Below are 27,170 nucleotides of genomic sequence, written 5' to 3'. Positions count from 1 at the left end.
TCATTTTATAGGTCACGCCTGTTAAATTCCAATTAGACAATTTCCAGTTAGTGTAAACAACAAATCTGAGATGCGGGTATGTTACAGTCGAATGTCGACTAGTGTTTTAACTTCATTTATTTTAAACACTATATCTATATAATACATTTTTAAAACAGTTCATAATTTTTTTGTTAATCGAAAGTGATCTATTATGGAATTGAATAGGCGAAAGTAGTCCCAAAGGACAGGAAAACATATCTGTCAATAGAATATAATGTGGACTTTCTAGTTTCGAATGTGAGTCCTCCGCACATACATACATTTTTTTATTAATGTGTATCAGTCTTCTACTTAGGCATTATTTATTAAAATCTAGCGAAGTCAGAGTATTAGACTCATGACAGTATTGATTTTTTGTTTATAACTTCTGGTCTAAAATCTATAAACCATATTTGTACCTCACCTTTCTGTTTTCACTCATTCCAAAAATGTTGCCTTTTCCCGAAATGCTGTGAAGTATGTACTTCAATAAGTAATATCAATTTCTAGTGAATTTTCTTTAGACAAATGTCGATTATATAGTATTATAAGTTGAACATAAAAACTTCAGAAAATGATTAATTGAATGCTTTAATTATATTATACATACATAGGTCGTGTAAAAATTATTTAGATTCAGATAACTCTTATAATTTGTTACAGTGCAACTACAAGGAATGAAATAAGAAAGTTCCTTGATGTTTTGAAATCTTGTACAAATCGGTCATTAGTTTTAGTATGTCCTGTTCAATGTGAGCGTCAATAGATTTATATAAATATTAAAATAAATAATTACGTAAAAAATCATATTTTAATCATTTATCCTAATTCCCACTTGTTTGGTGTTATTTTCTATATTTATCATGAAATGGGCTTTTTCCTATACACACAATAGTTAAAAAATGTTAAACTTTTACATCTTAAAATTTCGTAGATTTATGGGAGCCATCCATTCAATATTATTTGGAAAAATAATCTTACTGAATCTTGGCAAACTTATGCTTAATTGATATTCATTGCTTCGGACCTTTATCAGTGTTCTGTAAAAGAAATGTATCAAGTTACTAAACAAATTAAGTGAGAATGTGAGCTTAATTTATACCCGATACTCAGGAAGTCACATGTACTTTTTTTTTAAATGTCTCTTTTTATCTATTCTCCCTCCGCGCGGAAGAGTGTATGAAACAGAGAGAGAAAATGAGTAAGCGCGTGGAATTTTCACTGCAATTCTGCAATCTGGTAGATATGGTCATTCGCTATGACTCTACATTCGGCTTTCTGGTATCTTCAAAATTTCGTTCTTTGTGGAGGTAGCAGACATGATTCAGTGTAATATCACAGGAGTCTGTACACCGAATTTCGTTCCTATAGCTGTTATGGTCTCAAATAAGATGGACACCCAGACAGACAGACAACATGGCAACATCGACTCGGCTTTTGAAGCTGATCAAAAATATATATGTATACTTTATGGGGTCGGAAATGCTTCCTTCTGGATGTTACACACATCCACTCTTTGATTATCGGGTATAAAAATATCGCGTTTACAAAGATTTTGATTTTGATTAGTAGCACTTACTCTTGTCATATCCTTGGATGTGCACAGACCAGTACGAAAGCGTACGTCGATTTTCATTTGTTCAGTACTGAAATCTCGATCACGATTCTTTAAATTGCTTTTAATGGCATTATTTTGTTGATATTCATTTTTTCTGTTTTTCGAAACATGCTGAGTTCCACATTCGTTTTCTCTCTCAAATTCCACGGTTTCTCTATTTTTTAAGTGATAACCACTACTAAAAGTTTTTTTTATGTCAAAGCCACGACGATATTCAGTGTAGTTGATGTTAAAGCCCCCGCTTCCCGAGGCACTTTTATGAACTACATTACGGAAACTAGCTCCAGCTCCTCCAGCGATGAAATGTTTTTGGGACATGACACTGCCGCGGTTATCGCGTTCCCTTTCTTTATTGTCACAGTTTCGACTAAAACTGCGACTTAAAGGTGGTTTGACATGATTATTGCCATCATGGACATGCATTGGCGGACGCTTCGAAGAGACTTCTTCTTCTTGTTTCTTCTCGTAATGAGAAAAATCGTCGAAAATGGACGTAATATGGTTGTAGCAGTGCAATATTTGTAACACCTCAATGCCTTTGTCATTTGGCACTTCCTGGGTATCTCTAGAATTCGTCACTGACTTGTTGTCGTTGTTTTCCAGACGGATGTGGCGGAGTTTCGTATTAGGTACATCTTTTACATATATCCATTTTACCTTAAACTTGCCTTTCCATTTGTCTTGAGACCAAACGCTTGAAGTAGAATTGTAATCTACTGGAGTCATCATCTGCGCCATCCCACAAAAATGGCCAGACCCATTCACAGAAAAGAATAGCAAAATATGTCCACCTTCTTTATGTCTCTCTTTGAAAGCATCATCCAATCGCTTATTTCCATGATCAGTTGAGCACCAAATTTCGTACTTTATACTACGGTGGATATCATCTTCAGAATACGATTTGATGACAAAAAAACTAAAAAAAGAAAATTTAATTGTCATGAGCTATACTTAACCTTTCGAATAAAAAATGTATAATTAAAAGTAAAATATTTATTATTCAAACATAGTAACTAACTTATTACCATCTTTTCTTTTAGTAAATGTCTTGTGTATTGTTTCGATTTTGACCTTATAATTTAACAATAGAGTTAAAGCACAAACTAAAAGAACGATCACAACTATAAATACATGCCACGTATTATCATATTAGAGCCCAGCATAAATGCTCAGAATCATGCCCAAACAAGTGCAATGATTATCTGAAAAAGGCGTTTATCTTCTGCTTTGGATAGAAGTGATATACTGGGCGTGTGTGATAAAGAGCATATTACGTTTTTTAATCTATTGATCTAACTAATGAATCTTTTTGCGTATATGTGGACATAGCAAGTTAGTCAGTTCTTGATGGAGATTCTCCACGCTCTAATTAATATTTTTACCATATTTTTATAGTATGACGACGCGTAGCTCTGCATTTCAATTATGATTTTCTAGACGGAGAAGAAACAGATAATGCAAGAAATGCCAAATTGTGAATTTCACAATGGTTGGTGCGGTTTTTTTTTCCATAGCAGATGGAATATTTTATGTTTATTTGTGGGAAGGACCTTAACCGTTTATTTATAAATTCTTACAAACGATACCTTAAAGAACGGCCAATTAATGTACCTGTACAAGAAGTTGCTTATTCGAAATTTTGAAATACACATGTAATAGTGAGATCTAACAGGAGAGTGGACACCAAATTTGGTTGCTCTAGCTCTTATAGTCTCTGAGATCTAGGCGCTCATAAGGACGGACAGACAGACAGACAGACATGGTTCAAACGACTCGGCTATTGATACCGATCAAGAATATATGTATATACTTTATGGGGTCGGAAACGCTTTCTTCTGGGCGTTACACCCATCCACTTTCCCCACAAACCTAATATACTCTTTTCGAGGATCGGCTATAAAAAGAGTCCATGGGGAGTCCATGAAACCAGAAAAGTAAAAAATTATAGTTATGTTAAATAGGGTTAATTACCGTGCTGTTGTGGCTTTGTTTAAGTCCATTAGTTTTGGATTGTAATTGTTTTTGTCTTTTAATTCTTCCAACAGTAATTGTGGATCAACAGGAATCTCTTCAGTTACAGGCGGTTCTATTGGTCGAGAACTGTTTTGATCCAGATATTTACACTTGGATGTACTTTCAAAATCACTGCGGGAACTAGAAAAGCTGCCTGTACGGTCAGTATTCCGATTTGTAAGATTAACACCTTCGGGTCGTCGGATAGATGACCCGTGAGTTTCCAAATTACTCAATTGAGGACCTACTGGCTGATGTACCGGATGTGCTCCCAAATTTTTGCGAGTTTGGCATTTTGGAGATACCTTTATTCTGCTGGAATTACTTATGTTAGCCAAACTTTTGTTCTCGTAATTATGCAAATTTTCCGAGTCTTTATAAGCCTTTTCAGATCGTGCCCCTAGAAGAGGCTCTGTGTTGGATGATTTTGAAAAATCCGAGTTAAAATCAGAATAAACCAAATCAATCGGTGATGTTGGTGTCGGTACAGGCGGTGGCTTATTGTTTGGTAAGTCCCATACATTAACATCTAAATTGTGTTTTCCGGGTACCATTGGTGGTGGTGGCATACCAGGACCCTTTTTTTTATGATTGGAAGTAGTCGATGCAGCCTGTGTATTTACTTTAGTTATATTTCCATCAAATTGATATCATGAAATACTTACTCTTGATGACAGTTTAGCCGGCTGCGATGCAATAGACGCCCAGGTTGTCTTTTTGGGTGCTGCCACAGCTCCATGAAATTCTGCTTCATCGCATGTGCGGTTGTCAATTTGCGTTGACCGGTATTCGTTTTCATTACGATTTGGCTAGAAAAAAAAAGGTATATAAATACAGATAGATATTAAATATATTTTCTTTTTATTTTTCAACAGTAATTTTTTATAATTTCCTGCCATTCATTGTCTTTACATTTACTTTAAATAAAATCGGTTGTTTAAATATGTTTCAATTCCCTCCTACAGATAGAATTTTTGGTACATTTTTGGGTATTCCACCGGAGGAAACAAAAAACAAAAAAAGAAAGATTATGCTTGTACCGCATATATAGGGACGAAGAAATTGAAAAGCAAAGCAATGACAACTTGAAATGTATTAGTAAAGTTGGAAAAGAATTTTTGATGAATTGAACTCTAAGTAGATACGAGGAAGCAAACGGGATAGTGGAAAACAGTTTTTACGCTGCTCAAGGGTACTCAACCCAAATCTTTAGTCACTTCGTCCAAAAAGCAGGATTAATTTTTGGGATCCCCGGGCATTACTCGGAGGAACAGCTAGCAGAGATTGTAACCTCGGACATCCCCAATTGAGGAGATAGTTCGGATTACGCGAAGAGAGAGAGCATCGGGGGAAAGTTTACCTTCTGGCAGTAGTCAGAAGAGAGCAGTTACCAACTAAAATCAATTTTCTATATTCTAAAGTAGAAGTGATACCTTTTGTTCAGTTCTGGCGCAACATTGCAAGAGTTAAAATGTTTCAAATGCGGACAAGATCATAACAAGGATATGGCGCACACCACAACCCTCGTTCCAGGTCCACGACGTCGTCTGTACTAAGGACGACATCTTGACGCCGTTGAATTGGCCCGTAGCACGGGTGATCGATGTCAACACTGGAGCTAATGGGGCTGTGCGACACCATCCTGCGGACACCATCTGGAATCACTCGTTGCAATGCCAACAGACATTTCAATAATTTGCTTCGGTTCGGCTTCGCTTCTCAATTTTACGAACATTTTGCAACTTATGTAACTTTTACATATTATTAAAATACATAAATGCAAATGGTATGTATTCCTTGTCAAGAATAAAATGAGCCAAACTTTAAACGAAAGCTGTAACTGTGTGGACAGTGGAAAACGGGTCTGATGTGCTTCTAAGTATACTGCGCTTCACTGTTTCTTTACGAAGGCTCATTTTTCTTATATATTGTCTGCCATGTTTTTTGCAAAGAACCTATTTTTGTCAAGGTTGTCATTCAAACGCAATAGCTGGGCAAGTAAAAATTCGAATTTTTTTGTTTACAAATTAAAAGTAAAGAGTACCAAAATTTTCTCTGCGTAGGCTTACAAAAAACTGTCTTTTCCCTAATGAAAAGCACTAAAATAAACCAACATTTCCCAAAACTATTTTTGTAATACTACAACTTTTTGCTCAAAGGGAGTCAAAGACTCTACAGTTTTCTGTGGCACCCCGATAGCTCATATATCCATACTTCTGTATCTCAGAATATCTGAGAACTCCGAACGAGATTTTTGAATTACTATTATCATGCGTACCAGAAGCGGCTTAGAGTTTTGAAATCACATAATTATGTATATTTTTGAAGTACCTGCAGTGCACAACTCGTTTCAAACAGTTTTTTTGGATTCCAAGAAGGTATTTGGTGGTCGTCTCGTCGTGTATTATTAATAATACTATGTCCATGTCTTTTATATGAATCTGTAAAGATGTTGGGATCATCGAAAATTTGTATAAGAAATCAACAAGAAAAAGATCATATGCAGGTTTCTATCGAGCTGTATCTGTATAAGTATGATAATTATATGATATGATATATTATAGACATTACATTATACCTCTTATAAAGTTAAAGAATCTTTTTTTTGTATATGTAATAACTTTTAATAACTCAAGAACACCTGAAACGATTTTAATGATATTTGTTGGATTCGCATTCGGCAGATATATACAGTGGTGCTCATACACTTAAGCCCCAAGAACTACACGAAGAATTTAAGCGAATATCAAGAAAAGTTTTTATTTTACAGCTCCCATTTTTTGTCTCAAATTAGTTCTATATGTCAGTGTTTTAATACAACAAAAACCAAGTTATGAAAATATATAGTCAGCGAAATAATTAAAAAATCTGAAATCATCTCCAAAATATCCTGATCATATACTTAAGCCACCTCAAAAAAAATGGTTAAAAAAGTTAAAATTTTCCCAGTATTCCTAGTATTTTTAAAAAAACTACTTTAAAATTTTGTAGGATGACCTTTCTGCTTAAGAAAAGTGGAGCAACGCCTTGGTATTGAGTCTACAGGACGTGCCCACTGTTGAGGGGTGATTTTCCTTCATTCTTCCTGTAAAATTCGGCACAAATCCTTTTAATTGCTGTTTTTTTTTGGGCAATGACTTGGTTTAGAATTCCCCACAAGTTCTCTATAGGGTTCTGGTCGGAACTCTGCGGAGACCATTACAAAACATTGATTCCCTCTTGGTTAAGCCACGACTTGACTATCCTGCAGCAATGTATCGGGTCTTTGTCCTGTTAAAATATACAGGCAAGTGGCAAATTATCAGCATGTTCTCCAGATAAATTATTACTCAGAATGTCTCTCCACATTTCGGCGTACATAATACCTTGAATCTTCACCAGGAGACCTAAGCCCAGGAGACCTAAGCCCTTAAAAAGCGCCTTCAATTCGCCACAGTGCATACCCACCAAGTTCCTAATTTTTGAAATATGATTGTTTGGATCGAAAAATCCAAGTTTAGTGTCTTTAGATGTGATGGTAAACTATATGTACGACGTCCACCCAACAAATAATTAACTCCAGAATACACAAAGAAGACCGTTAAACCTTGTGGCGCTTCGATCATGGTCTGGGGCTGTTTCACCGCTTCGGTGAAACCAGATAGAGCATTACAAACGAGTCATCAGTAATAAAAACTGGATTGCAACCATACTCGTAAGTACCCAAACCACAACTCTAGCGATATTAACGATAGCGATATAGCGATACCAACAAATCAGCAATCTCTCTATCACTAACTCTCCCCTCAAACACTATCCTTCCTATAGAAGGCAGCAAGTCTTAATAAATAGACTGAAACTAGCCACACCAAGCTCGCCATTTTTGGACAATACCCGATACTGAAAATGACTATAGAGGTATATTAGATTTGTGGGGAAAGCGGATGTGTGTAATAAAGTATATGTTATATATTCTTGATCAGCATCAATAGCCGAGTCGAATGATTCATGTCTGTCTGTTTGTCCGTCCGTCTTGTTTGACGCCTAGTTCTCATTGACATAGAGCAACAAAATTTTGTAGCTAGACTCCTGTGACATCGCACTGGTACAAGCGCCTTTCAAAAACCGCCTCCACAAAGGACGAAAATCTGTGGCATTCACAACTTCAAAGATACGAGAAATCTAAAACGTAGAACCATAGAGACTGTCCTGACCTTCCAGACTGTCTTTCTCTCAAACACTCTTTGTCGTAAATTATCTGTGCCCTCTGGCGGAGAGGAGCTATACTGACTGAGTATAGGGTACAAATGTAGCGTCGCGGCCGAAGCACAAACTCACAAACATTGCCCCTCATTTAGATTTTGGATATGATTTCTCTTAATATCCGTGAAATGTACTCCTCGACCCATTCTGAAACGTATAACAACAAGAAAAACACCTGTATCCACAGGAATAATTTTATATCTTCTTTTGTGCGTATTTATAAAATGTTGGCTTAATAATTCGATTTCTATAATTTTAAAACAATATAAGAACCTTTGTTTTCGTTTCTATTTTTTTGTTTTTTTATATTTTGATACTTACATGATATACACACTTGATCATAATAATAGGTACACCTTGAAGCTTTTCATTAATAATTAGTTTTATCGTACTTTAAGTGTTGAAAACAAAATTTTGTTTGGTATGTTTTATTTGTCAATGTATTGCAGTTCCGTGACAAAAAAAATTAAACAGGGAAACCGCCGAATAACAGAGCTTTAAGCGAAATTGCGAGTTGACATCACATTATGGCTGATCAAAATAATAGGTACAGTGTCAGTAAATTTTGAATATCAAGTGAATAATTTGGAAATTCTTGACTTTTTGGCAATTAAACGTCCATTTCATTTAACAACAGTCTAAATATAAACAAATAATTATTTTTTTCTTACAAGAATAGGCCGAAAGTCTTATTGTACAGCCCAATTGGCTCTTAGTCTGGAAAAAGAAAGCCAATCTCTTCGGGCCATTGCCAAATTAATGAAAAGGTCTCATAATTTTGTTACAATGCTTTAAAAATTAAAACCTAGTCAGGAAACTCGCGGAAAGCCACAGAAAACAACCATAACACTTGACCACTACATACTTTTTTACGTAGATGTGTGTACCTATTATTATGATCAAGTGTGTACATCTTCAATCAAAATTATAAAACCTAAAAAAATATATACTCACTGAAGAAAACTTTTAAAAATACGAAAAAAAATGTGTCGTTTCTATTGTTTTTCCGGCTATTGATAGTGATCAGGAATGTATATACTTTATGTGTTCGGAAACGCTTCTTTCTGGGTGTTACCACAAAAATAGTACTATATCCCTAAAATCTTCGAATACCGGGCTTGTTATAGCTGATTGTCTTTGCGATTAATGAATTACTGTCTAAAAAACTAACCATCATGGCATATATATATTAAATTTTAGACCTCATTGAAAGAAATACAGTTCATTTGAACAAGTGTTCTGAGAAACACAAATCATCTTTACAACTGGTTAAAAACAAATAAAATAAAAAAAAAAAAACACTTTTCGGAAAGTTCAGATAAAATTTAAAGTTAGACATGGAAAACAATTTAGAACCGATAAATGAAGATCCTTTCCCAATTAAAATTGGAATAATTGGAGACGCTGATCTGGATACAACAATCTCACTACAAGATCGAATGGAATATGCTGTGTGTACGCCTTTTGGAAAACCTTCTGACATTATAATTGAAGGCTTAATCGATGGCGTAAAATGTGCCCTTCTCTGTAGAAATGGCCGTTTGCATGATATCATGCCGACAAATATTAACTATAGAGCTAACATTTGGGCCATGCGTAAATTAGGATGCACACACATCTTGGTAACCCACAGCCTTAGTTCTTTGCGGGAGGATATTATGCCAGGAGACTTTGTCGTGCCAAACGATTTAATAGATCACACAACAAGGCGTGCTCAGACTTTCTATGATGGTGCACTGGGCAGTCCCTTTGGTGTCTGTCATCTACCAATGTATCCTGCATTCTGCGAGCGTACAAGGCAGCATCTTCTAAATGCTGCACAAGAACTTGACCTCGCCACGCACTCCAAGGCAACAGTTCTTACACTCGAAGGACCTCGCTATTCGACACTTGCTGAAAACAATATATATCGCAAATGGGGAGCAGATCTGCTCAGTATGACTCTGTCTCCTGAAGCCACCTTGGCCAAGGAAGCGGGCATATTATATGCCTCGATAGGGCTGGTTACTAACATTGAGTGCTGGTGCGCAAACCAACCAATTGCAACCACCCATGAAATAATATATGTGTTTAAAAACAAAGTGGAAAAACTCCAACAGGTACTGAGCAAAGCAATAGCAAATATTTCAAAAGAGGACTGGTCTGAAGATATTTTGAAAGCTAAGGTAAAGATCCGCTTTAATACTTAATAAGCACAACAATTATAAAACTAACTTTTACAGATATTGGTGTGCAGTAATTTTGCAAATCGCAATAAATAAAATTATCGTGAAAATGAATCTTTAAATAAATCCATGAAGAAGCAGTAGCAAAAATAGGTTTTTAAAAAACTAGACTTCGTTAAAGATTTTGCTCTAGACAAAACATGCCATCCAGGTTTTAAATGGAAGCGACGCTAGATTACTAAGCTAGATCTGTTTGCCCTGACTGACACTGATTAATGAATGGCAACTAACACACATCTAATCCTGTCTCATAGGTCTGGTCCTTGGAACTGAAAAGCTCCGTCTATTCGTCTTGAAAGCCGCTAAAGCGATAGTTCCTTGGCGCCAGAATCAAACTACAATATGTGGAAACAATGCCAACTAAGCGTTATCATAAAACAGTCCAGTTGTTTACATATTTGTAGATGCTTAGATGGTTCGTTTTTACTTATAAGGAAGTAGCCGTTTAAGAAATGTATGGATTTAATTCCGTTTGGTCAAAGATGAGCATATTGAAATTCGGTTTATTCAGGCAGGCTCCGTTTTTCATTTACTTTGGGGACTACGTTTTCACATATTTTTGCTGTTTGCACCAAACGAAAATGTTTGCGGAATGTGAAAACGGGAGCCCCAATTTATGTGTGTTCAAAAGTAAATCGGAAAACTTTTATGAATGTGAAAAACGGAGCCTGGCTGATTATGTTTTTTGTCACAATTCGTTTGGCCGATATTTTAAATAGTTTAGCAGTTGTTTTTATCAAGTTTACCCTGCTTGGCGATGCTGAAAATTTAAAATTTACCACATTCTACTACATAGTATTCCCAACACGCAAAATCTTTTGGTATAATTGTTTTACTCTTGGTTCACTATTTTGATAACGTTATTATTGTATTGATCTCATGGATCTGTAAACAACTAACAAGATCTTTCAACTTTTTAAAGCGAGCAGTATGTTCCTAGTTCACATTAATATTATTTTGACCGCCTATAAACAGGTTTACTTGGGGATGTAGTTTTTTGTTAAAAATAAACAAGTCAGAGTTATCAGAGAATTGACTACTCTATGTTATTTATTACTAATACTATTTTGAATTGATTAATTTCTTATTACTTAGTACTGTAAATTAGCAATACATACCATGGTCTGTAGAAATTTGTCGACCCTTCATGTTACTCCATGGTAAATTATAGTTCTCTTTAAGGTTAAACGGCGGATATTGGAATTGCATCGAGTTTTCATGTACTTTTTATAGTGAAAAGAACAAAATTTAAATAATGTAGCTTATATAAGTGTAGTTTTTATCATACCAGAGAATTCATCGTTGGGAGAAGATAAATTTTCATACGATGCCTCATCAACTTGTTGGCTCCATGGTATATTACGCTCCTCAACCGATTTTGCTATTAGATTTTGGTATCATTAATGGTACAAGAAGTAAGAGTCGCATCGGGGGTCCCAAAGCTTTTACATATATATAACCCTTGCAGATGAAACCTTCCTATTCTAGTTTTAAATTTAGATATTTGTGTTCGATCTAATTTTGCGAGCTATGGAAAACACATAAAACTAGTGTTTTGAGTATGGTTTCTTCTGTGAAGTCTGTGCAGATATGGTCAGATACATATGTACATATGTAGCGTAAGAACTGAGTGAAAAGTTTCTGTATAAACCGACGGGCGGACAGTACTATATCGATTCGGCACTAAAGTACAAACATATTTATGTATGTACATTACATGCATACATACATGCATGTACATATACTTAACGCTTTATTCCCTGGGCTGTAATCGTATCGCCATAGGAATTGTATTCTCTGCAAGGGTATGTATATAAATGTATACACACATGAAATTCCGTAAAACGTTAAATTTTAATATTCTAATTTAATATAAGTTCCATTTTTACGTCTTTAACTATTAGAATGCCTAATGTATCGTTTTTAGCAGAATACCTGTATTTCCTGATATTTTCATCTGCAAAAAAAAAAGAACACATAATTTAAAAGATGTTCCGTCAACGAGTCATATAAATCAAAATGTAACAAACGCATATGCATACGTGCAAACGCATGTGTGTACATCCATTCACGCACGGATTTTTAAAGTTTCATATATTTAGATGTACAAATATGTTTGTACATACATATGTATTTATGAAAAATAAAATTACCTGATCCACGCCTGACATTTGCAGCAGTTTGCTACCTGGAAAAATATACATGATGCCCAAGTTTACAAGTGTACGCTTTTTAAAATTTTAAATTATTAAAGTTACCTCTTTAAAAATAAGTTATAAAAAAATCAAGATTGGTATATTTTGCTATTTAAAATTTTTAGAAAACTGCGATTTTTTCTACTTAAAGAACCACACACTGACACCACTCGCACTTCTACAAAAGTGTATGTAGATAAAATGCTTAACGCGTCCTAAGCCGTAAATTGTTATAGCGGCGGTGCCTCCGAGACCAGTCGTGAACCAATATGTTACGTGAACTTTTACATGCGTATAGGATCGTTTCGACAATTGAGGACTTTTACATTTACTTTTGATTCGATTTTATTTGATTGGCTGTCAATAAACTCAGAATCAGTTAACTGAATTATGACTAACAGATACAAGATACAAATTTCACTAGTTGAACTAGTTGTTCGCCCGCAGCAGAGTGTGACCAGACAACAGGAAAATTAAGTTCGTTACACAGCAAACTGCTGCTTATAAATTATTTCCGTTCAATTGTAATTTAAGAATTGTTTTCACTATCAGGCAGGCTCCATTTTACAAAACAAGCTTTTCTAGACGACTGCCTATACAACTGACCATATTTTTTTAAAAGTTTCCTAAGAATTAATGCAACTAATAAAAGATACCAAAAACAGAATCATACGATATATACAGACAGGCTCCGTTTTTCATTTACTGTTGCGGATTACGTTTTCAGCCAAAATGTTTCGTTTTCGTTTTGAGGTTGTCCAGTTTTCACATATTTTTGCTGTTTGCACCAAAACGAAAATTGATGTTGTCCAGGCCAATTTTTTCCGAGCCAAATTTGAGGTCGGGTTAAAATAAAATTATTTATAAAGAAAGCAAAAGTTAAATTAAAACAAATAAATCTTGCGGAATGTGAAAACGGGAGCACCAATTTATGTGTATTCAAAAGTAAATCGGAAAACTTTTGTGACTGGCTGTATGTATAAAATTTTTATTTTTTGGTTGGAAATACTTGACTGAAGAAAAAATTGTTTTTTTTATTCTAAATAAACAGTTTTATCACAAGAGTGACAATTATATTTCTCTACCGATAGTTACGATATTTTAAGCAAATGGAAATTCTTTTAACGAATACCAGTAATAATGCTCTTACTTGTTCAACACTTAAAATTAAATTTCATGCAGGGTTGCAATTGTTGGAATGTCAGTATCTTTACTTTGAATGTCGAGTATGAAGTAGGAAGAAGAAAAGTTGGCCACCTCATCTTTGTCATTCATTAAGTTATTTATATTGAAACTCACGACATGGCAAAAGCAACGTTTTTTTATTTTTTATTCATCGGATATGTTTGGCCAATTGACAGTGTTATGTTTAACCTGGCGCCAAACACCCAAAAGTGCCTCAAAGAAGACATTCAGGCAAATCAATTGGTAATGGGGGAATACGAAGTTTCCGATGTGCCCGGCCAAATCATCGACTATGTTGTAAGTTTGATCATCATTTTTTAAAACGAAATCGAAACTAAAATTCAATAAAATTAGGCACGGGACACAAAAGGACATATATTGTCACAAAAGGAGCACATTACCAAAGGAAAATTCAGTTTTATGTCAGAAGTATATGACGCCTACGAAATATGCTTCATCTCAAAAGTACCACCACGTATGTAAAACAATAATGCCTTCTATCCAGAAATATTATATAAATAATACTGCTACAGATCAACGAGGGATTCCGCAAGAGGTTTCGCTAATGACAAAAAAAGGTGTAGAAACAAAAAGCTACGAGGGTGTAAGTCAAACTGATTTTTTTTAAATGGGTACCACGATTAGTTTTTAACTCTTATACTATAGATTGGTGAGGCTTCCAAATTGAAACCTCTTGAAGTCGACCTTAAACGCTTGGAAGACCTTTCCGATTCAATAGTGCGGGATTTTATTCTAATGCGCAAGCGAGAGGAAGAAATGCGTGACACAAATGGTAAAAGTGAAAACAGTCTTCGCCAGTTAAGAATGATAACTTTATAAAAAAAAATTGTATCTTCTTATTGCAGAAAAAACAAATAGTCGAGTCCTATTCTTTAGCATTTTCAGCATGTGCTGTTTGCTTGGTTTGGCTACGTGGCAAGTCCTGTATCTTCGCAGATATTTTAAAGCAAAAAAACTTATTGAATAGTGTAAAAAACATGAATCCTCTCAACTTTCGTTTAAAATAAATTCAAGAATCAATAAAGTACACATGTTTATATATTTTAAATATTCCAAGCTCTCCATTTAAAAACATTATTTAAGATGGACGCATTTAACATACATAATTTAAAAACAATACTTTAAGGTACAAGTAATTGGGCCAGTCTACACAAATTCTTGACGTGATTTTTTTAAACGGTTGTTTCCTTTAATAGCAGTGCATTATCATTGTCAAGACTTTTGCAATCTTCATTTTTGCAAGAAAGAATACCATTCTTGTCTTTCATGTCTTCACTCGGGCTGGTAGAGACGGGCTTCATACGTATATAATGCGTATTGGCAACCAAACTGTTCGAAGAACAACAAGTATCAGTGTTTGATTGTTCCATCCAAAGACTATCATCATTCAAGGCTTCATGCCCTAAAACTTTTAACGATTCGGGAACATAAGGGATATGCGCAGAGCCTATAACAATAGAAAATAAATTAGGTTAAAAAGTGAAATCCATTAAATACCAGTCACTAAAACCACTAAAATTTAAATTTCGTGAATAATAATTTTGTTGGTGTATAATCAAAGACTATAGAATACGGTATTGCATCAGGAACAAATTCCATTCAAATTTTCGTTTGACGCTTCTTGGTATTTAAGCGCAGTGTACTTGTATGTAGTAAAATTCACTTTAAGGCTATCTTCGCTTTCCGTCGGCTTCGCTGCCTACTCGGCTTCGGCCTATAACAAATACTCGGTCTTTGGCGAGCCGCATTTTATCACCGTCTCGGAGAAAATAAGCCTATCATGCCGAAGACCTACAATTTGTTATTGCACTATTGCAAATTCCGTTTCGAACCATTCTCTTGTGCAAGAGGATAGACTTTGTGGGTCGCCAAAGAATGTGTATTTGTTGCTAGAAAAGTACGCCGTTTCTGCGCCTTCGTATTTGTTGTGGCCGAGAAGGCAGCGGGCCACGGCCAGAGTCGAAGCATATGTATGTGAAAAGAAAAATGAAACCCTGAATGAAAAGCTTTTTGTTCCATCATGCAACATCTTGGTATTGTAAAGTCTTTGGTATAATTAAAAGACTAACTTGTAAGTGGATCAATAAAGTTTAGGCACACCATAATTTTGAGCATACATGTAACACAAAAAATGTTGTTGGATAAAATGTTCAATAAAAATTTAATAAATTCAATCCCAAGCATTATGGGTGCTTGTAATAATGATGGGTGAGCCTAGACATTTTTGATTCCTTACGTTTACATTCATATATGACTGATCTTAACTACAATAATATTATTAAATTAATAGTTAAAAAATATAAACGATTTTGAAGGTATATTGTAAATGTTTATTTTCTTAAATAGATCGACAAAAAATAAAAAATATATAAATCCAAAACAAATGTTTAAGAACGGGTTTATGCTGAATTTCTTCCACTGCGAAAAAAATAAACGATATTACATTAAATAAAATGAGTTGTCAAATGAATTTATAAAAAAACGTACATATGTAAAAATGTATAAATGACAAACCAACTTTTTTTGGTGCTAAATTGATTTATGATAGTGATTTTTTATATCACAGCAAAGTTAACTATGGTCCAAAAGGTGGATTTTTTTTAATAATCTGGTAAAAGTTATCTTCAGAAATCTATCTTCTTTTCAAAATAATAAAGATGAAACAAATTGATTACAAATTTAACCCAAAAATTTGTTTAACAATTCGTTTGCTGAATGTTTGAAAAAGGTATTTAATTCAAATGTAAATTCTTCTTTTTAGTTTTTTTTATTTGAGTTTAATAAAATTAAGCATCGTCCGTCTGCATGTAAAAATATAATTTTCTTTTCTTTCGACTTTTTGTTTTAAAATAAGTTATTTAACTATTTTTGAATCAAATTCAAACCCATATTCTTCCGGAATCAAAACCCTCCATCTGCGTAGCTTAAATTTTCGAATTGGAGTATTCCTATTAAGTAAGCCCTTAATATGAATATTAAAATTCTATGACTGATACCGAAAAATCGACATATTAGAGATAATGTGCTGTATTTGAAAAGAATGACAAGAATGAAAGAAAAGAACGAAAAGAAGACGACCTTGGAATACTTTTATTTGTAGCAAAATCATTTAATAAAAACAAACTGATGTTAATTAATGTTACAACACATAGGGATAACAATTGAGTTTCGTCTTGTGCGAGATGGATAAGCACTTGAGCATACGTTATTAACATTTTCAACATCACCATTCCGAACAAAAGTGTCATCACGCCCCAAAGAACGTATTGATAACTTCTGTAAGTTTTCTAACCTAGATTTCAATTGGTCAGGAGGTACAGTTCCTCTCGGTTGTTTTTCAGAGTCAAAATTTCTTGATATTGCTAGCTTTTCACTATCCGAAGGGTCCAATTCCGTATTTTTAATTTCAAAATATCTGTCTTGTGACAGTGTAGGATCAAACGGATTGCGAATTCGGTTTGAGATTGACGTACATCCGCTTGTCATCTCAGGATGAGGTGAGTGTGACTCATTGCTTTCTGGAGTATATGGATCATCATGAACATGTTCAATATCTGTGTTGAGATGCTGATGATCGATAGTGCTGATTATTGTGTCTTGGGGGAGCAGAAGGCGCTCCGAAAAAAGCTTGTGTTGGTACGCGGTTGTCTGTATTTTCCCTATATTACGACACATGACGCAATTTAATTCTTCAGTTTTTTCCATTTGATCGTCAAATTGCAAAATTGTACTAGGTAATTGTGCACACAAGCACAAGCAGACATTATCAGAGTCAATTACATTAATAGTTATATTCGGAATATTTGAGGGAGTAATTCCTTCTTTATGTTCACTTTGACTTACTTTTAAGGATTCGAATACATTACGTACATCGGTTACATTTGTAAGCTTTGCACTGCTAGGTATGTTTTTACATTCGCATAAAACTTCCAAAAATAATTTATTGGAATAGGGACATATGTTTCTGACTGCGGGTAGAGGTGATGTTGGGAAGTTTTCGCTTTTTGCATAAGTTTGTGTATAGGTGCAAACACAAGATCTACAAGTACCTTTGTTTGCCTTTAGACGAACACTTAAGTAAATAGGCTACATGATAAAAGAGAAGAGATAATAATTATTAGACCGATTAAAAACAATTTTCAATATCGCTAAATTCAATTAGTATTACTTATTACACTATGCGACGGAGCTTTTGTACTTTGCACAAGACAAAAATTAGGTTGTAGGCCTGGTTGTGTATACCCCCTCCCCCTAATTAAAACTTGTAACATACCCACAAAACATACCCACAAATTTCAGAAGCTGTAAGTATGTGATCTACTCAACCAGGCCTAAACATAATTTTTGTCTTGTACAAAGTACACATTCCAAAAGTTTTATTATGTCGCACTGTGTTATTTATATGAACTGTATATATTTATTTAACGGTATCTTTTGAAAATCTTTATATACCAACCAAATTTAACAAGAATTTTAACTGATGTGTTCAAAAGTAAACTAAATTTATCACTAACGAGGGCGAACGTTGTGAGTTGCTGCGGTCACCGCAACTCTACATTTATACCCGATACTTAGTCAGTATGGCTCTCCTCTGGCAGACGATTAGCAACGACACGACAAAGAGTGCGTGCAAGAGAGACGCGTGCTTAGTCTGAGAGTGACGTCGGGCGCTACGTAGCCAGGGCAAATTGATTTGTTCCTTTGGACTATAAAAATTATCTGATCTGATCCAGATTCAGCAATCTGATAGATATGGTCATTATCTATGATTCTGCGTTTTTAGTTTTCTCGTATCCTTAATATTGTGGATGCAACAGATTTTCGTCCTTTGTGGAGGCGGAAGGGGGTGGGGCGAAATTTGGAGATATACGTTTTATAGTGAGATCTAACAGAAGTGTGGATACCAAATTTGGTTACTCTAGCGTTAATAGTCTCTGAGATTTGTGGATGCCCCAGATTTTCGTCCTTTGCGGGGGCGGAAGGGGTGTGGCGAAATTTCGACACAAAACGGTCAAGGTCCGATATCACCCTTAATACGTATTCAAATTTAACAGATTTTTAATGTAATTTTTTGCCGTTTTAATAGGATCTGTGTTGGGTCAATGGTCAATGGTTGGTTAAATTTGAGTGGGCAACGTTTTCCGACACCAAAAGAGACTTATGAAGTTTAAGAGAATAAAATTATTTAAAATTATTTCTAGTTCTTCGATATAATATAGAATAAACTAGATTTGGCTAAAGACTTCAATGCGTTCATTCATGTATATAAGAATATTCCAAAATATTTCCATGGCGTTAACATCTTTTTTGAACAGACTGTGCACTATAATATAAATTGCTAGAAATGAATTTCCCGATGAATCTATTCTTGGCGAACCTTTCATTGGGGTACTCCAAGCATCTAAACCGTATTCAAACAGCTGACTAAAAAGATAGGAATATAATGTATAATGTGTAAAGTCGTTTAGTTTCCGCGCACCGTTTAATGAAACACATCATATTTAAGTTTACGATCAGCTGGACCAACCAAGTCAATGACAAAATAAACTACAATACACTCTGTAAAAATGGTTTTTCCTATCTACTATTAAGACATATATGTACATATGTGAATAGCTACCCAACGTTTGGTTTTAAGCTTCTCATAGTTATTGAATTTACCTTATGATCTCCCATGCATGCAGATTCACCGATCATGCCATATTTCCATTCATCAATTACGACCATTTCCTTAATTTGGGGACTCATTAAAATACGATCACACCACGCCGGACAACGAGTTGACATATAGTCCATGGGCATGTGTGGGTCCTCTTCAAAAGGATAAGTTGGACAAAAATTTATCGGGTATTCGTCTAGAGTATCCTTAAGTGGCTCCAATTCTCTGTCATACTTCTTGAGCTAATTAGAGCAAATAATAAAATATAGCCTTACGATCTGCAATAAATAGTTACCCAATCTTCCTTAAACTTCAGTTTATGATCGACATGACTAAATTCCTTCTTTCCTATAGTAAGTACGGTGTCTCCAATTGAATTACGATAATGAACTTTATTGTTTTCAATCCTGGTATCATCAGCGCGATAGGGATTTAGGTTCTTCGTTAGTTCCTGTTCAAAAAGTTTAAAAATACAGTTTCTTAGGTTGATATTGTTAACTTACTTTTACGACGCCGTCGGTATCGCATCTAAAATTGAAATCACCAAATAGGAAATATGGTACTGAACCATTCTTTTCATCCGAATGAAATCTGTTTTAAAGTATATTTAATTGAATTGCATTTTTGTATTTAATTATTTATTTAATAGTACCTTTCAATTGTATGAACTAACGCTCTTCTCCTTGTTTTACAATATACAGATGGAAAACTTTCACAAGCAACCAAATTTGATGCATCATGAAAAAGGTGGATATTGACTAGATCGATCACTGTACCATTAATTTCCCAACGTGTGCGCATAAAACCTTTCCGAGACCATTTACACTAAAGCAGGAGAAAAGTTCAAGAATATATACCTTATTGGAATAGATTTAACAGTATTAAACATGCGGAGCCATAGTTACTTTTTTAATAATATAATTTTTCGTATTTTTGTACATCTAAAAAAGGAATTCTTTTAGCAATAGTAATAACTTTTATGATTATGTAGGATTTCAGGATTTAGGATTTAGGGAACGACGTCCCTATGAGCGCCTAGTGCTCAGAGACTATAAGAGCTAGAGCAACGACATTTTGTATCCAAACTTCTGTAATATGTCACTGTAACAAGTGTATTTCAACGCTTCACCCCACCCCCACAAAGGTCAAAAATCTGTGACATCCCCAATTTGAAACATACGAGAAAACCAAAAATGCGGAGTCGAGATGTTAATAGTCAATAGGCAATAGTCGTCTAGACTGCAGAATCTATATCCACACTCCTGTGATATCGAACCTGCACAAGTATTTCAAAATACGCCTCACCCCTTCCTCCCCTAGAAAGGAAGAAAATCTGTGGCATCCATAATATTGAAGATACGCAATTTGATGGATATGGTCCTATGTTGTGTTTTTTCGTATCTTCAATATTGTGGATGCAAAAAATCTTCTCTTGTATAGTCTCTGAGATCTAGGCGCTAACCGGGACGGACGGACATACAGTCATGGCTATATCGACTAGGCTATCAAGAATATACATACTTTATGGGGTCGGAAATGCTTCCTTCTGGGTGTAACAAGCATCCCCTCAAAGGCAGTACAGCGCGGGATATGCTTCGCGGATGCTTTCCGACGAAACAAACCCCAACAGGACTAAGTTGATACTCGCCGGCACTACTCGACAGACCAGGACTACATCACCCAGTTCCCTCTGCTTCAAGGAATACGCAGACCACCAACTTGGTCCACCAACGCTCAAGGTTTTCATCCTGAACCGCAGACGGATACAAACTCCATAGCTCTTATGGAACTGCAAAGGTCAGTAGCGGGCCTCACAACGGGAGCAGCAGGTATCTTGCAATTCCTCGACCAACTGCGTAACGCAGGTACACCAGAAGAACATAATGCTGTCGGACCTAAGGATCGGATGTTGGAACGCCCGTAGCCTGGCTCATAACACTAATGAGCTGGCTCTATTTTTACAGCGTCATAACATTGACATCATGTTAGTGGCTGAAACCTACCTATACCAAACGTCGGTGGAAAGCGTGACTGCCCACCGGCGGGCACGGGGAGGAGCAATCCTCCCTGCGTGTCGCCAGCGGTCACACCTCGGGCATGGCGGGAGCAGGCCATGTCAGTTGTAATACTACTGTCACAAAAACGACGCGTTGCAGGGTGAGCCGCGCGGGTGCCGCTGTCGACACAGACTCGGACCCGGAGAGCGTGCTATCCATTAGCAAGACAGAAGAAGAAAGCCTTCTCCGCTCGCAAGAACCAGGTACCAGCTCCCTACGTAGGGAAGGGCCGAAGCGTTCCAGGGATGCGATGAAGGCCTCAGTATAAGGCGGCCCTCAAGTTACTGAGCCGGCTCCAGGGCAAGGCGGATATCTCCCAAGAGCAGAAGTCTAAGCTAGCCTGGACTGAGCAACGGGTACAGGAGGGTCGCGAACACTACGCACAGCTGCCCCAGATGAAGGCAACAAACGGTGGATTCGCTAACAAGGTGGAGGAGATGTTGGCTACCAAGAGACAACGCTCGATCGAGAGTGCTGCCAAAGACAACGGACAGTGGACAGAGGGCAGTAAAGAAGCCCTAACAGCACTAATGGAGGCGCACTTCCCTGGATGCACCGAGGTCACTGACGCCAAGGAGCATCAGGACCTAGCAACTGAGGAACAGCACCCCCCAATAAGTCTGTTAACCACTAAGAGAATCCACTGGGCCATAGAATCCTTCGCGGGCATAAAAGCACCAGGACTGGACGGGATATTCCCAGGCATGATGCAGTTGATCAAAGAGGTTATTACCCCATGGCTCTTCGCAATATACTCAGCATGCCTAAGTACGGGCTATATCCCCATCCAATGGAGAACCTCGAGAGTTGTCTTCCTCCCTAAGGCAGGAAAGTGCAGCCACGTGAGTCCCAAGGATTACAAACCGATAAGCCTTACCTCCTTTATACTAAAAACACTAGAAAAGCTGTTGGATTTACACATCAGGAATGAGGTAGGGGGATTGAAGTCAACAAACCAACACGCCTACACCAAAGAGAAATCACTGTAGACGGCACTACACTCGCTAGTATCCACCATCGAGAGCGCCCTTCAAGTACCGCCCCTGACGTCCTGGCTTAGGACGGCGTTGGGCTGGCGAAGGAGAGAACCTTGAATGGGCGGGAATGGGTGTTTCTCTTAGAACGCTGCAAAGGGACTTAGAGATGCAGCCCAGACTACAGACCGAAAGCAGGTGGAGGAGTACTACCACCTGAAGAATCACAAACCGAGACAGCTGAAGGAAATGTGTAGAACCTGGGGTAATCGGCTAACCGGCTTTCTTAAGAGCATGGAGGAAATACCCAGGCGGCTCGGTGCTGGTATCGCTGAAGATGCCTCCAAGAGTACGCCAGAGGAAGTGCTGTTCACCTCGGTTCTCGTGGACTTTAAAACCACATAGACACTCCCGCGATAGTTCATACCCCTTTATTTATAATCGATTTTCATTTAATTTTTAAAATTTTTTTTTATTTTTTTTGGATTCTTGGGCATAAATTAAAGGCAATGGCCGTGTCCCTTACTAAATGTACTTAAATCATTAAGGATCTATAGCTAGCAAATTTTATAACATTTTTCCTTTCTTTTTTGTATTTTCCAGGTGCGTATCCTTGAAGCGACACTGCTGCCTGCCTCAAGTCCTGGATTATTGAGGCGGCCATTGAGTGATGATGATAGTGATGTAAGTCCCCCAAACATCAGTCGTATACCACAACTATTTTAACTGTCAGTTACTTAGTAGTCAACCACCAGAATCTCACATGGTCGCACTCTCCCCGAACTTTTATTTAAACTGTTTTTATACCCGATACGTAAAATGAGTATAGGATCAAGATATCAAGATTTTTGGTGAAAGTGGATGTATGTAACGTACAGAAGGAAACGTTTCCGACCCCATTCTTGATCAGCATCAATAGCCGAATCGATTGAGCCATGTCTGTCTGTCCGTCCGTCCGTCTGTCCCTCTCTATGAGCGCCGATAGCTCAGAGACTATAAGAGCTAGAGCAAATAATTTTTGTATCCATACTCCTGTTAGATCTCACTGTTACAATTGTATTTCAAAACTTCGCTCCGCCCACTTCCGCCCTCACAAAGGGCAAAAATCTGTGGCATCCACAATTTCAAAGATACGAGAAAACAGAAAACCTGCGTTTAATGTATGACTGAGTATGACTATATCTTCTAGAGTGCAAAATCTGAACCAGATCGTATTATAGACAGAATCGAGAAAAAAATGTCATTCTCTCTCGCTCTGTCTCTCTCTAACACACACATTTCAAACCAAATTGGGTATCCACACTCGTGTTAGATTTCACCGCAAATCGTATATCTCAAAATTTCGCCCCACCCTCTTCCGCCCCTAAAAAGGAAGAAACTCTGTGGCATCCATTATATTAAAGATGATGACAAGTATTTCTCGATCGGTAGAAGCGGGGGTGGAATCGAAATTTCAAAACGAAATCCGGTGTTCATGCCTTAATTTTAATAAAAGGTCAAGATATGCTTCCATAAGGAGCATCAGGCTCGAACGTGCAACCCAAGTGAATGTGCGATTCATGCATTTCAGTCCTTGCATTCATGCATTCATGCAGTCCTGACATTTCTCATAATTCGTGTGTTACGTATTTTTAATTACGCAAAATAAATAAATACTTACTTCCGGAAAATAGTTTTGCGGGAATTTTGACTTTTCCTTTGTTGCAATTGTTTCAATATTGCCGCAATATATGTGTTTATCTTTTTGGATTTGCTCTTCCCAGTTGTGAGTTAAAAAATTCCATATTTTCAAAGACACTATGTCTATATGAGCGAAGTATAGATTTCCAAGTGCCTATAAGAGACAATATTATGTTTATATAAATTATAAAATGTTATATTTATATAAATTTCAAATAAAGCAAACTATCTTAAAAATAGTTTTGAATCTTTAAAAATACAAAAAAAAAATTGTTTAATGTTAATAATGATAACAGATACTAAATATACCGTTAGCCGCCCATTTTTCTTCGATTTTTTTTTTTAAGATAATTGAGTTATACGTTCGATAATAATAAAGGAAACATGGTATTAAACATTTAAAAAAATACAGAAGAAATATTAGAAAATAATATATATAATTAAAAAATGAAAATGTGATTTTATTAATTTGCACTGGCTACGCAGCGCCCGACGTCACGCTCAGACTGATTTTTGTCTCTCTTGCACGCACTCTTTGTCGTGTCGGTTAATATTGGCGGCGTCTGCCGGAGTAGAGCCATTCTGACTTAGTATCGGGTATAAATGTAGAGTTGCGATGTCCGCAGCATCTCACAACGTTCCCCCTCGTTTATTCTCAAACTGGTGGAATACCACCTTAACGTATCTATATTAATGATATCTGCTCACTCCTAAGATGGAGGACGGAATAAGGAAAACTCTCTCCATTGGTCAGACCTATCAGTTAAGGGTGGGTTTTTGATGCCTGGCATGTGAAGGCCGCTCTCTCCCAATAAGATTAGTAGTATTTGGTAACCTGCCCTATTTACCATTAAGGTAATGGTTGACATATATACCCATGTAAACGAATATTAAAAAATTAAACTATTCGATTTATGTATGTACATATGTGTATATGTATGTAGTGTACATATACCATCGGGATATCTAATTGTCGCTTATGAAGTTGCGACTGGCCTTATTTACTTACCGTAAAGTGTTCAGCTGACTTAAAATCTTCATCCAAATATGCATGAACGGATAAATAAGCTGCCATTACACTATCATCACACAAGCATCTGATAAATTCTTGTACGTGTTCCATTGATTTCTCGTAAGTTTTTCCTCCCACTTCTTGAAGGTGTAAAGCTAAAAATTTTGGTTGAATATACGAAACCTTGGAAAGAAATTCGTGTAGCCATGTCTGAAGAAGTCCCTCTGGCTGCATTATGAAATAATTAAAATAATGCTCGTATGTACATGAAAATTTCTAATATACATACATTCTAATAGTGATGTATACATTTATTCAAATGTTCATACAAATGTTAAAATGTAAACAAACCTCTATTTTGCAAATATTTTCTACTTACATCTTCGAATAAACTCCCAACATTAGCTGTTACAAGTAATACTTTGGTATGAACATCCATATTCTATACAGAATCAATTTTTCCGATTACGCTTCACTAAAATATGTTTAATTGCGCTATTCCCATAACATATGTATTTTGATAAGCAAATATGAATACCAATGATGTTTTCTCGATATCTTATCGATACTTCATAAAGTGTATATGCGATGTTTTAAAGAGATAATATCGTCTATACACCGCGCGTTGTGTATCGATGTCTGAATAGACACAATGACGCAGACTAGGTGTCATTACATTAACGCTGGTTGTGTGAATAGCCTATAAAGGGAAAACATCTAGGGATTTACTGTGGGAACATTTTTCAAGATGTGAAAAACTGATTCCCACTGGCACAAATTGCAGATGACCACAGTTTTCATTGGAATTGTAAAATTTCACTTAGTGGTACGGAATAAAATTTATATGATTATAGGCTCTGCAAACTAAGTCCATCCCGGGGGAATGGTGGGATTTTTTTACAGATGTGAAACTCCGATTCACACTGGCACCATCCACCATCCGTCAAAAACAGTTAATGCCAATAACAAGTGCATTAAATTTGCGCGGAAGATTTATTAATTTTTGGTTCTTATAATGAATGATCAAGATGTAGCAATTATTTCGGCCGTGTTTCAACACCAAAATATGCGAACAGCCCGATATCAGCAACAGTTCTGGTGATTTTAATCACTCAGCAGAACAGATACGATCTGCAATCGCAAAATATTGTTTAGACCATAATGCAAATTATAAACTTATTTATTTATATTTCTCAGCACTTCCAATAAATCATACTGGAATTTTTTTTGCGTGTGGATGAGGTTATCTTTTTCTGCCTCATATCATGTTCTTCCTTCTTCCTGTGAAGGAAGGTGAGCTGTCCTTCAGCTCTTCTAATTGCTCTCTGCCGATCTCTGCCATCCATGAAGTGTCGACTTTTTTGGTTCGCTTTGGCGAGGCCTATGTTGCCAGAAAAGGAGCTGGAGCTACATGATCCGTCCACATTTGACTCGATAATGTTCATTATTAAAGAATAAAGTATGCTCTAAAAACCGGGCGCAGAAATCATAATAGGGATTGCCGCGTTCGTGTGCATGTCGAAAAAGGCTATTTATTTGGAAGTCGTCAGCGAGATTGCTTCAGGTCAAGAAGGTAGTCATAGTACCGTACAGGTCCGACTCTAAGGGCATGCAACCGGAGGTCGAGCCAGACCTGGAGCCTCCGGAGATCCCTAGCATGAAGATCAAACTCCTGCAGATAAACCTCCACCATTGTAAGGCAGCACGCGCTGCTCTCTTGCTCCACCTAGCCAAGGGTGGAGCCGACATAGTTCTTATTCAGGAGCCCTGGATCCTCGGAAATAGGGTATCTGGTCTGAGGACTCCTGACTAGAAGCTATACGTAGCTGACACCGCAGGTAAAACTCGCACCTGCAATTAAGACATTGGACTGGCCGGGAAATGGTACTGGGTTCAATCCGATCGAGAATTTTTAGCACATCATGAACGTTTTAATATGAAAGCAGTGACCCAAAACTATCTGAACCGAAAGAAATATTTGAAAAAGCGTAGTATAACGATATAAATATCGAATCAATCTGCAAATTAGGAGGTACCAATCCTTCGCGTAGAAAATTAGTTCCGCAGAGGTTAAACAAAATATTAAACTTACTCATTACGTAAACGTAAAACGGACTGAAAAGCTAGAATGAATTTTTTCGTAATGAATACCCAAGGGATTACTTTTTGATAAAAGGATTCTTTTGAAATCAAGGATGTTTGGATTCAAACTTTTAATATGTTTCGTTAGCCTTTTATTACAGTGAGTGTGTGATGGTCAGGTCTGAC

The 27,170-nt window shown here is 36.5% G+C and overlaps 4 protein-coding genes across 14 annotated transcripts; 2 read left to right on the top strand and 2 right to left on the bottom strand.

Annotated features, from left to right (window-relative positions):
- Positions 1–77: 77 nt before the first annotated feature.
- Ythdf (YTH domain-containing family protein) lies at positions 78–12,788 on the bottom strand. Of its 2 annotated transcripts, XM_033377201.1 has the most exons (10): positions 12,378–12,788; positions 12,273–12,307; positions 12,055–12,076; positions 11,408–11,500; positions 11,238–11,342; positions 5,984–6,093; positions 4,318–4,461; positions 3,611–4,263; positions 1,601–2,555; positions 78–1,061 (listed from the first exon to the last, which is right to left on the bottom strand). In XM_033377201.1, exons 2-10 carry the CDS (start codon positions 12,288–12,290, stop codon positions 1,035–1,037), a joined length of 2,127 nt encoding a protein of 708 aa, XP_033233092.1. In that variant the 5' UTR covers positions 12,291–12,307; positions 12,378–12,788; the 3' UTR covers positions 78–1,034. The 2 variants fall into 2 exon arrangements, with proteins under 2 accessions (XP_033233092.1, XP_033233093.1); XM_033377202.1 differs by lacking the exons at positions 5,984–6,093; positions 11,408–11,500; positions 12,055–12,076; positions 12,273–12,307; positions 12,378–12,788.
- Positions 9,150–10,203, top strand: LOC4802126 (purine nucleoside phosphorylase). 2 transcript variants are annotated; one of them, XM_015182142.2, is made up of 3 exons: positions 9,204–9,345; positions 9,426–10,059; positions 10,117–10,203. In XM_015182142.2, the coding sequence occupies exons 1-3, from the start codon at positions 9,341–9,343 to the stop codon at positions 10,153–10,155; spliced, it is 678 nt and encodes a 225-aa protein (XP_015037628.1). In that variant the 5' UTR covers positions 9,204–9,340; the 3' UTR covers positions 10,156–10,203. The 2 variants fall into 2 exon arrangements, with proteins under 2 accessions (XP_001359107.3, XP_015037628.1); XM_001359070.4 differs by having other exon boundaries at positions 9,150–10,059.
- A 729-nt stretch (positions 12,789–13,517) lies between the features above and the next one.
- bai (Transmembrane emp24 domain-containing protein bai) lies at positions 13,518–14,547 on the top strand. The gene is made up of 5 exons (XM_033377211.1): positions 13,518–13,796; positions 13,854–13,974; positions 14,033–14,103; positions 14,166–14,292; positions 14,366–14,547. The coding sequence occupies exons 1-5, from the start codon at positions 13,617–13,619 to the stop codon at positions 14,485–14,487; spliced, it is 621 nt and encodes a 206-aa protein (XP_033233102.1). The 5' UTR covers positions 13,518–13,616; the 3' UTR covers positions 14,488–14,547.
- Positions 14,541–25,475, bottom strand: 5PtaseI (inositol polyphosphate-5-phosphatase A). 9 transcript variants are annotated; one of them, XM_033377210.1, is made up of 9 exons: positions 25,282–25,474; positions 24,900–25,130; positions 23,871–24,044; positions 19,832–20,004; positions 19,683–19,770; positions 19,475–19,630; positions 19,182–19,421; positions 16,664–17,606; positions 14,541–14,967 (listed from the first exon to the last, which is right to left on the bottom strand). In XM_033377210.1, exons 1-9 carry the CDS (start codon positions 25,339–25,341, stop codon positions 14,693–14,695), a joined length of 2,340 nt encoding a protein of 779 aa, XP_033233101.1. In that variant the 5' UTR covers positions 25,342–25,474; the 3' UTR covers positions 14,541–14,692. The 9 variants fall into 9 exon arrangements, with proteins under 9 accessions (XP_033233101.1, XP_033233097.1, XP_033233100.1 ...); XM_033377206.1 differs by having other exon boundaries at positions 17,570–17,606; positions 25,282–25,473; XM_033377208.1 differs by lacking the exon at positions 14,541–14,967 and adding an exon at positions 15,844–15,938 and having other exon boundaries at positions 17,570–17,606; positions 25,282–25,473.
- Between the last annotated feature and the right edge of the window lie 1,695 nt (positions 25,476–27,170).

The sequence above is a fragment of the Drosophila pseudoobscura genome, chromosome 2 (assembly GCF_009870125.1).
Source record: "Drosophila pseudoobscura strain MV-25-SWS-2005 chromosome 2, UCI_Dpse_MV25, whole genome shotgun sequence".
NCBI classification, from domain to species: domain Eukaryota; kingdom Metazoa; phylum Arthropoda; class Insecta; order Diptera; family Drosophilidae; genus Drosophila; species Drosophila pseudoobscura.
This window is presented reverse-complemented; position numbering and strand designations above follow the sequence as displayed.

Excerpts from the sequence above, each read along its gene's own strand:
- LOC4802126 (XM_001359070.4), top strand. The coding sequence starts at position 9,232 with ATGGAAAACAATTTAGAACCGATAAATGAAGATCCTTTCCCAATTAAA. Across the intron at positions 10,060-10,116 it reads AAGATATTTTGAAAGCTAAG|ATATTGGTGTGCAGTAATTT; the intron begins GTAAAGATCCGC and ends TAACTTTTACAG.
- Ythdf (XM_033377201.1), bottom strand. Across the intron at positions 6,094-11,237 it reads ACAAATTTCTACAGACCATG|ATTCATATAAAAGACATGGA; the intron begins GTATGTATTGCT and ends ACATCTTTACAG. Across the intron at positions 4,264-4,317 it reads CGGCTAAACTGTCATCAAGA|GCTGCATCGACTACTTCCAA; the intron begins GTAAGTATTTCA and ends GTAAATACACAG.
- bai (XM_033377211.1), top strand. The coding sequence starts at position 13,617 with ATGGCAAAAGCAACGTTTTTTTATTTTTTATTCATCGGATATGTTTGG. Across the intron at positions 13,797-13,853 it reads GCCAAATCATCGACTATGTT|GCACGGGACACAAAAGGACA; the intron begins GTAAGTTTGATC and ends CAATAAAATTAG. Across the intron at positions 14,293-14,365 it reads AGAAATGCGTGACACAAATG|AAAAAACAAATAGTCGAGTC; the intron begins GTAAAAGTGAAA and ends TTCTTATTGCAG.
- 5PtaseI (XM_033377210.1), bottom strand. The coding sequence starts at position 25,341 with ATGGATGTTCATACCAAAGTATTACTTGTAACAGCTAATGTTGGGAGT. Across the intron at positions 19,771-19,831 it reads TTAGTTCATACAATTGAAAG|ATTTCATTCGGATGAAAAGA; the intron begins GTACTATTAAAT and ends ACTTTAAAACAG. Across the intron at positions 19,422-19,474 it reads TGAAGTTTAAGGAAGATTGG|CTCAAGAAGTATGACAGAGA; the intron begins GTAACTATTTAT and ends TGCTCTAATTAG.